Raw genomic sequence first — 9,786 nt, forward strand, 5'->3', positions numbered from 1 at the left:
GATGCCAAGTCATTTTTTGAAATGTTTCCGCTTACCGAACATAAGTGTTTTTACAGTTTTAACATCAGAAATGCCAAGTGATTCTTTTCAATGTCTTTCTTTGGCCATCGGGAGGCTGGGACAAAAGGTCGCCACTTTTGCAAATTGCGGATATCTTCTTACATTATCTTTCACTTGCCTTTGCAAACCAGGATGTCTTCACAGCTGGCATCATTGCCGTGTATTCAATTTTTGTATTCCGGCTGTGCAAAACAGGCTGTCGGTTTTTGAACTTGTATGCAACGACGCCAGAAATTCCCGATAAAAATGTTGACAGATGCAGAGCTGCCAGATTTTATTTTGAAAAATCTGTATGCACCCGTGAAAAATCTGTATTTTTCTGTATTTTGTTCGTGTGCCTACAAGTGCTTGGGTTTGTGGTAACTGGGCTTGGAATCCGACCTTAAACCTAGCTTGAAACCGTAAAAAGGTTGGGTGAAATTCTTGAAGGAAACTCAAGTCTATAACCGTATTTTTTCCTATGAAGGCAATCGAATCAGGTATTTTTGTTCCAAAACTTTCCCGCGTAGCCAAATGTTGGATGTCCAGAAGAAATAAAAAGGCAATTTCTCGCTTAGTTAAATGCCGAACGCCCAGCAGAAGTTTGTGTGAAATCAAGTGCTTTAGGTGATCTAGTGCTAGTGATCCGACGGCAAAATTCGATATCTCAACGGATCAGAGCTGCCAGATGTATTTTTGTACGGGTGAAGTTGTGGGGTTTGACGGATTTCTCCAAATCTCGACAGCAAACGCGAAATGTTGTCTGCGATTAGCTTTAAGCTAAAATTAAATAATTTTATTTGCACGTTAATCATTCCTAATTTTAATTCACTTACAATTTTGGTAAACCGACTATATACGGGTTAACGCGGTGAGTCGTCGGATTCTCTAATTGATCCTGGATGATTTTAGGCTAAGTTAGGTTAAGATAGATTGTTTGCTTAGTTTTAGATTAATTTTAGGTAAATTCCACTTACTTTTACTCTCGTAGGATAAGTTTAGCGGTAAGTTTAATGTAGGTAAATCAATTACGGTATGGAATAATATTTAATAAGTATTAATTTAAATGAATATGATTATTATGATGAGGCACTGCACGAGTCCGCTTTCTATGCACGTTTTTGCTCTCCTCGTTTTTTTTTTTCTTTTATCTCGGTTTTATGACAGTTCTTGATCCGTTCTGTCGGTCAGCGAGCTGAAGTGGTCAGCGATGGTCAGTAGAAGCGTTGCGTTTGGACAGCGCTGCTGCAACGGGGGGTTCGTCACCACATACCCCCGCCCGTAAACCTTGGTTACCTTCTGGATATCCGGAATCTACTAGACTAGGTTTGCCACCATCGGTGACGTCCAAAACAGCTAACTTTACAGCTGGTCGTCGAATAACCCCCGTTGAAGTCCTCACCAACGCTTGACGAACTCTTCCGTCCTTCCCCGGGAACACTTTCTCGATCCGCCCTCGTAGCCATTGGTTCCTCGCCGACCCACCAACCACAAACACTAGATCACCAACTGCCAGATTCTCGGACTCCTCGAACCACTTACACCTACGGGTGATGACTGGTAAGTATTCCTTCACCCATCGTCGCCAGAACTCATCACAGATGCACTGAGCCAGTTTCCAGTTGCTTCTGAGCGTGGATCGATTATCCACTGGGGTCATAGGAAGTAATTTGACCCCGGAGGAACTGCCCAGCAAAAAATGATTTGGCGTTAGTGCCTCTTGATCGGCCGACTCAAGCGGTATGAATGTGAGTGGCCTGCAATTGATCATAGCCTCTGCTTCAAGAATGACAGTTTCCAGTGTTTCGTCATCTGGTTTGCGAGCTGATTCCAAAACTGCCCCAGTTGCAACTTTGACCGATCGGACAAGCCTCTCCCATGCACCCCCCATATGGGGCGCAGCCGGTGGGATGAATTTCCAACTTGTTTCTGCACTTGTGAATGTCCCGGCTAAGGCATGATTTCTCCGATCGATTTCCTCTTTGAGCTCCCGACTTGCGCCTTGGAAACATGTGCCGTTGTCCGTGTAAAATTCTCTCGGAGGTCCACGGCGAGACACAAAGCGGCGCACGGCCATTATGCACGATTCCGTGCTAAGGGAGTGTACCACTTCCATATGAACTGCCCTAATCGTGAGGCAGGTGAATAGGGCGACCCAACGCTTGGCGAGGCTCCTACCGACTTTGGCGTAAACTGGTCCAAAATAATCTAGTCCAACATATGTGAAGGCACGCAGAAAAGGGGTTAGACGCATCTTGGGTAACGGGGCCATGACAGGAGGCCTTGGAGCAGCTTTAACTACCCGGCACCAAATGCAGCTTTTCATGACTTTTTCAACCAACGATCTAAGTTTAGGGACCTCGAATTTCTGGCGAATTTCGTTGACGACAGTCTCGCGGTTGGCGTGGCGGAAGCGGCGATGGAACCAATCTACGATGAGGAACGTTATTGGATGAGCTTTTGGAAGGATTGCAGGAAACTTAGCTTCGGTTGGTATGTAAGGGGCAGCACCGATTCTGCCGCGCATTCTCAGGATCCCACGGTCGTCTAGAAAGGGCCATGTTTTGTAGATCGGGCTGGATTTGTGAACGCTGCGGTGGCGTTTTTCCGGTGGTCCCTGCGACTCAACAAGGATAGACAGTTCTTCTGGATAGGCTTCTTTCTGAGCGATCTTCCACAGAAGCTCTTCGGCACGTTTCAGTTCATCTTGGGTGAGGGCTCCTCGCTGCAATGGTTTCTGTTTCTTGCTCCGGCAGTAGTTGTCCACGTAGCGGAATACGAATGCGACCGTTCGTTGTAGCTTCGTCCACGAGTTGAAACGGGAAATCTTAATCGGAACGTTCACACGTGTTGTGAAGTGACACATCAAGTTGCTTTCTGAGCGGAGTTCTACTTTTGTCGGCGTAATCGGGCGTTGGACTGGCCACATTTCTTCAGAATCGAAGAGGAAACTTGGTCCCCGGAACCACGGATTATCCGTTGAAAGTTGTGGCCCACTATTCCACTTGGTTGCTTGGTCGGCGACGTTTAGTTTAGTGGGGACCCACCTCCACTCCGTCGGATCGGTGGCTGTTAGGATTTCCCCTATTCGACAGGCAACGAACTTATTGTACCGTCGGTGATCGGACCGAATCCAGGATAACACGGTACTTGAATCACTCCATAGGATTCTTTGAGAAATCGGCAGCTGGGAGTGGTAGCTTTGAAGAGTTTCCAACATTCGAATCCCCAGAACCGCGGCTTTCAATTCGAGTCGCGGGATGGAGAGGGTCTTAAGTGGGGCAACCTTCGTTTTCGAGCCGATGAGTGCCACTTCTACCGCACTGCTTGTCTCCAAGCGCAAGTATGTTGCGCAAGCGTATGCTGCTTCACTGGAGTCACAGAAAATGTGCATCTGCAAACAGTTAGTGTTTTTTGGGATTGCAGATCGAAAGTAGCATCTAGGAATGCGCAGTTTATCCAGTTTTGGAAAAAGACTCGTCCACTGCTGCCACCGTTCGTATAAATCTTCGGATATAGTCTCGTCCCAGTCTGTACCTCTGGCCCAGATGTCCTGAATAAGGATTTTGCCGTGAACGAGAAAGAACGAGATCAGCCCTAGTGGATCGAAGAGCGTCATAACCACTTTGACGACCTCGCGCTTCGATGGAATGTGTCCTTGTTCCAGTACCGATCGAAGATCATCTCTCAGCGCGAAAGAATAAGTGAATACGTCCTCTCTGGGCAGCCACTTCATCCCCAGTACCGACTCAAATATTCCTCCTCTTTCTAACGACAAGTGTTTGCTACCTCCTTCGGCAACTTCACCAATTCCTCGCAGAACCTCCACTTTGTTGGACAGGAAGTGCCGCAAAGTGAAACCGCCTTTAGTGTGCAGCATCTTTACCTCATTCACCACCTCTATCGCTTCGTCGATTGTTCTGAAGCTATCCAAATAGTCGTCCACGTAATGCTTATCGACAATTGCCGCAGCAGCTCGAGGGAATTCCGTGGAAAATTCTTGGGCGTTTCGATTTTTCACGTATTGGGCCGAGGTTGGAGAACAGGTCGACCCAAAAGTGGCCACGTCCATGACGTAGACTTGCGGATAATCGGTGGGCTTATCACGGAATATAAACCGTTGAGACTGGCAGTCAGGAAACGGTATTCTTATCTGGTGAAACATCTCCATCAAATCTCCGCAAATGGCGACGGGAAATTGTCGAAATTGACAGAGGACTTTCGGCAGCGGAGTCAGTAGATCCGGTCCTTTAAGGAGCTTGGAGTTGAAGGAGGTTTCTCCTACTTTGGCCGCCGCGTCCCAAATTAGCCTAACCTTGTCCGGCTTTTTTAGACTGGTCCCGACACCTAGTGGAAGGTACCAGACGCGACTAGCGTCAACGGAAGTCAATTCGGCGAGGGAAGCTTTGTGCGCATAGCCTTTGCGCTGATAGTCAGCTATCTGGTCCCGCACACGTCTAGCCAGCAGTGGATCTTTTTGGAGTTTTCGTTCCAAAGCTTCCAGCCGCCGAACAGCCATTGGATAGCTGTCGGGGAAAGCCGGGTCGTCCGCCTTCCAGAGCAATCCCGTTTCGAAGCGGGAACCATCCATCGTTCGTCGTGTCGTCTCACGTAGGATTCTATTCGCGCGTTTGTCTTCTTCAGACTCTAGCTTTTCATTTGAAACGGTCACTCCTGCACTCTCAAGTGTGAAATAATCGCGCATTTGCTCGTTCATTTCCTGATCATGACTGGGCGCCGCCGCCACGTGGAAGTTGACGAAAACTTGGGGGGCTGATTGACCTGGAATACACCCGTAGATACTCCATCCTAAGCGGCACTTGGCCCCAATAGGATCATCTTTACCCCCTTCGCGAAGCTTAAGTGGAACACATAGCCTGAGATTGTCAAGCCCGATCAGAAGCTTTGGTTGAACAAGTTCGTAATCATTTACTGGGAGGCCGCGCAAGTGAGGAAATCGTTGAGAGAGTTCACGGTAGTTTAGAGTCTGAGATGGCAGTACCAAGCTACTAACTGTCCGGGCATGGACCAGTTTGTACCTGGAAGAATTATTTTTTCCCGAGATTTCAGCCTCAATGACGCGCGACTTTGTTTCGATTCGCTTGACATTTCCTGTCCATTGAAGAGTGAGTGCTTTCGTCGGACCCGAAACACCAAGTTTGTCCGCGACGGAATCCTCTATCAGTGTGTACGATGAACCCTCATCGATAAAAGCAAACACAGTTAGTGATTTCCCATTTCCAAAGAGAGTGACCGGTAAGATGCGGAAGAGCGGCCACGAGAGCTCACAAAATGTTACATGGCTTGCTGATATGTTGACATCAGCAGAAGCAGGGAAAGAGTGAAGTAGTGTGTGGTGTTTTTGCCGACACCCTTCTATTCCGCAACCTTGCCATGACCTACAGGGCCATTTGCCGTGGCTGTTGAGGCACGTTCTGCACAGGTTTTTCTGTTGCACGAGCTTCCAGCGCTCATCCAAGTTGGCCGACTTGAACTGCCGACAATCTGCTACCCGGTGCCCGTCTCGCCCACAGGATGCGCAAGGCTTGGCTGGTTTGCTTGAGCTTACATGTGATCCGCCCGAAGTTGAAGGGTTTGATGAATCAGGAGTGTGGGTATGAATAGACCCTGTATCTTTTTGCTTCCGCTTGTCCAACCTAGGAATGCTAGCGAAACCTGGTAGGTCGAAAGTAACTTCACTTGCTGCGTCTACTAGTCCCGACATGAAATTACCGAACGTTTCCAGGTTTACTGTCCGAAAGTGGCTTTTGTAGGTGACCCAGTCCAGTCGTATCGAGCCCGGTAACTTTTCCACTAATTCTCGCATCAAGACCGGATTTGAAAGATGATCACTCTGATCGGCTGCGACGAGGTGGTCCACAAGGTTCTGCACCGAAATGCCAAAATCAATCAAGGTATCTAGTCGGTCATGCCTAGGCGCCGACACGTGATGAATCTTGTCGATTAGTGAATGGATCAAAAGTTCGGGTCGCCCGTAGAGCGTGCGCAGAGTCTTTATGACATGTGACACCCCTGACGGTAAAAGCAATCGGCTCTTAACCGTATCCAAAGCTCGGCCACGTAAACACTTCTGAAGGCGGATGAGGTTTTCTGCATCCGTGTACCCGCAGGCGATTGTAGACTGCTGGAAGCTGCTGATAAAGATGGGCCAGTCTTCAGGATTTCCACTGAATATTGGTAACTCTTTGCCCAGTACTTGGCGCGCAGCGAGGTGTTGCTGTGTAAGCATAGCAGGAACCGAATCCGTCGCCTGTCTACCGCCGGGTTCATGTCTGGATGCATGTTGATTATCCCGATTAGGTTTCGTGTGGATTTGTGGAGTTGATTTGGCCCTATTACCAAATTCACCAGAAAATTCTGACTGCTGCCGAGGTGAGTGGTTACTTTTCAAAGAATGTTCACTCCCATCTAAATGTTCCGCACCAGTTTGATGGTCGAGCCAATCAGACACAATTTGACTGGAATCCGGAATCGATCGACTTTTACTACCTTCTGCTGCTTGCCGAATAATTTCCTGCCGCTTTTGCATCGACTCTCTCCTCAGTTGAGACTGCATCACTTTAAGTTCCTTCTCCTCCTTCAACTTGCGTTCGCGTAGGATTTTTTCTTCTATTGCCAGCTTCTTTTTCTCTTCGAATTGACGTTCAGATTCTTCTAGTTCCTTCTTTTTCATCTCTGCCTGCTCAAGCAGCTCTTGCTCCTGATGACGAAGTTGCTCTTCTGCAATCTTCAACTGGGCTTCCATCATAGTCGCTCGCACGCTCGACGAGACACTAGCAACCGACGTTGCTTGTTGCTTACTTTTCTTCGAACTCGCCCTTGTAACACGAGCAGGCTGTATGTTAACAGCGGAAAGTGGACGTGATTTGGAACTTGTTCCTTGCTTACTGATACACGTTTTACAAATGTATTGGTTATCTTGGAGTTCATCCTTATCGTTGACACCTGCACATTCGAGGTGTTCCCAGCGCTTGCAGACACTGCATTCTATCATCTCAGCCTCCGCGCCATCCGGGGCATCGCAGGACTGGCAGTTGAGTGGACTTACTCGACGGTCTTTCACCATATCGTTACTCCGACACAACATGGTACAAAATTCTTAAAGAATGTACGGGTGAAGTTGTGGGGTTTGACGGATTTCTCCAAATCTCGACAGCAAACGCGAAATGTTGTCTGCGATTAGCTTTAAGCTAAAATTAAATAATTTTATTTGCACGTTAATCATTCCTAATTTTAATTCACTTACAATTTTGGTAAACCGACTATATACGGGTTAACGCGGTGAGTCGTCGGATTCTCTAATTGATCCTGGATGATTTTAGGCTAAGTTAGGTTAAGATAGATTGTTTGCTTAGTTTTAGATTAATTTTAGGTAAATTCCACTTACTTTTACTCTCGTAGGATAAGTTTAGCGGTAAGTTTAATGTAGGTAAATCAATTACGGTATGGAATAATATTTAATAAGTATTAATTTAAATGAATATGATTATTATGATGAGGCACTGCACGAGTCCGCTTTCTATGCACGTTTTTGCTCTCCTCGTTTTTTTTTTCTTTTATCTCGGTTTTATGACAGTTCTTGATCCGTTCTGTCGGTCAGCGAGCTGAAGTGGTCAGCGATGGTCAGTAGAAGCGTTGCGTTTGGACAGCGCTGCTGCAACGGGGGGTTCGTCACCACAATTTTACTGTATCTAATTCGAGTGCCTGGAAGTGCTCGGGTTTGGGGTTACTGGGTTTGGAATCCGACCTTAAACCTCGCCTGAAATCGTAAAAAGTTGGGTAAAATTCTTGAAAGAAAACTTCTGTTTACAGCCGGGTTTTATTTTTTTATGAAAGCAATGGAATCAGGTATTTTTGTTCCAAAGTTTTCCCATTTAGCCAAATGTCGGATGTCCAGAAATCAAGGAAAAGCAATTTTCCGCTTAGTAAAATGCCAGACGCCCAGCAGAAGTCAAACAGAAGCAATAAAAGGGTAAAAGAAAAGCGTGATTGTCGGCAAAAGAAGAGCGTTGATTGTCGTCAACGCAAATACAATATAAATATAATCAGCTGCAAATATTCCACTTTGGACGAGGAAATAGCTCGTTCGCACCTATAAAAATTCTTATTCGAAACAGTCAGACTGCTTGTGAAAACCGAGGAAACAAAGCAAAAATATTACTCTCTTTTTCTCTCACACAAAATTATTTGCAACAACACTGCGTACTGTGGATAAGGTAATCCACGAGACAGTTGCGATCAGCCTCAAGTTGGTTCAAGTGATCGCAACTTGGATGCAATCCGGATCGAGAAGCGTGAAATACAAACGTTGTCCGATCGGTTGCTCTAGTATTGCAAATGGCAATCCTTCAAACAACAATGTATGTGATTTTCTCGAGGAAGCGAAAAATGTGATGCGGAAACGGGCACTTATTTGAATGATTTAGACTTAGAAAAAATTTTCCTCGTCCTGTCTGAAAGATTAGAGATTTTTTTCTCCGACATTAAAAAATTTCGTGTTCGGTTGTATTTTGGTTTTGCAACTTGAAAAACAGCAGCAATAACAAACGTACAAGCAACGAAGCGTCACCCGTGGATTACCTTAAGCGAATCGGCCAGTTTGGCGGCTATGTGGAAACCCCATTCGGAAACTGAGAACTGATGTTCGGATGAAATGTTTGTGAGGCAGAGGTAGCAGTTCTTTTTGCATTGCTCGAGCATTTTTTTGAAACATCACGATTTTTAACCGAAACTTAAAAAATTCGATTGCTAAAGTTCTGTATAAATCTGTATTATAAATCAAAATTCTGTATGAATTCTGTATTCTGTATAATTTCTGTATCGTGGTCAGTAAATCTGTATAATACAGAAAAATCTGTATACTTGGCAGCCCTGTCGTATACTGATCAATCGGTAAACCCTAAAGGCCTAGAGTTAAAGTTTGGCCGACTGTCACTAAAAACTCCAATCGAACTGTCAAAACTCGTTCCAATCGAACATCAGCAATGTTAAAACTATGATAAAAAACTGTTGACTGTTCGATTGGAACTTTTCAGTGACAGTCGGCCAAACTTTAACTCTAGGGCTTTAGTCAACCCCCCTGTTAAACTCCCATAAGAGTTGTTGCAACAATCAGTTGATTCGTCGGAATCGAAATCGGGCAATTGTGCCTACGAGAATGTACTAGATATGAGGAAAAATATGAGGGTCTTTTTATCGGGTTGTAAAGCCTGTATTAAGGCTGAATTACACTCTTTGACCAAGCGTCAAATATTTGTCACTTTTTGACAGATAAAAATTTGGTCAAAGATAATTGTTTGTCACTCTTCTATTTTTACATGTGGCAAACACGGGCAAACAATAATCATGATGTCAAATAAATTTGACTATTATGTCAGAAGGTCAAATATTTGACCATTGGTCAAAGAATGTACTACAGGATTTACACTCTTTGTCCAATGGTCAAATATTTGACCTTCTGACATAATGGTCAAATTTATTTGACCGCATGGTTGTTGTTTGTCCGTGTTTGCCCCATGTAAAAATTGAAGAGTGACAAACAATTATCTTTGACTAAATTTTTCTCTGTCAAAAAGTGACTAATATTTGACGCTTGGTCAAAGAGTGCACTACAGGCTTTAAAGTCTGTATTACACTCTTTGATCAATGGTCTAATATTTGACCTTCTGACATAATAGTCCAAGTTTTTTGACATCATGATTGTTGTTTTCCCGTGTTTGCCACATG

At 45.2% G+C, this 9,786-nt stretch overlaps 1 protein-coding gene across 1 annotated transcript; it reads right to left on the bottom strand.

The window, feature by feature from the left end:
* Positions 1-1,243: 1,243 nt before the first annotated feature.
* On the bottom strand, positions 1,244-7,147 carry LOC129728357 (uncharacterized). The gene has a single exon (XM_055686794.1). It carries the CDS (start codon positions 7,145-7,147, stop codon positions 1,244-1,246), a length of 5,904 nt encoding a protein of 1,967 aa, XP_055542769.1.
* Positions 7,148-9,786: the final 2,639 nt, after the last annotated feature.

The sequence above is a fragment of the Wyeomyia smithii genome, chromosome 3 (assembly GCF_029784165.1).
Source record: "Wyeomyia smithii strain HCP4-BCI-WySm-NY-G18 chromosome 3, ASM2978416v1, whole genome shotgun sequence".
In the NCBI taxonomy this organism is placed as follows: domain Eukaryota; kingdom Metazoa; phylum Arthropoda; class Insecta; order Diptera; family Culicidae; genus Wyeomyia; species Wyeomyia smithii.

What these genes read in the sequence shown, in the direction of transcription:
- LOC129728357 (XM_055686794.1), bottom strand. Translation starts at nt 7,147, where the DNA reads ATGTTGTGTCGGAGTAACGATATGGTGAAAGACCGTCGAGTAAGTCCA.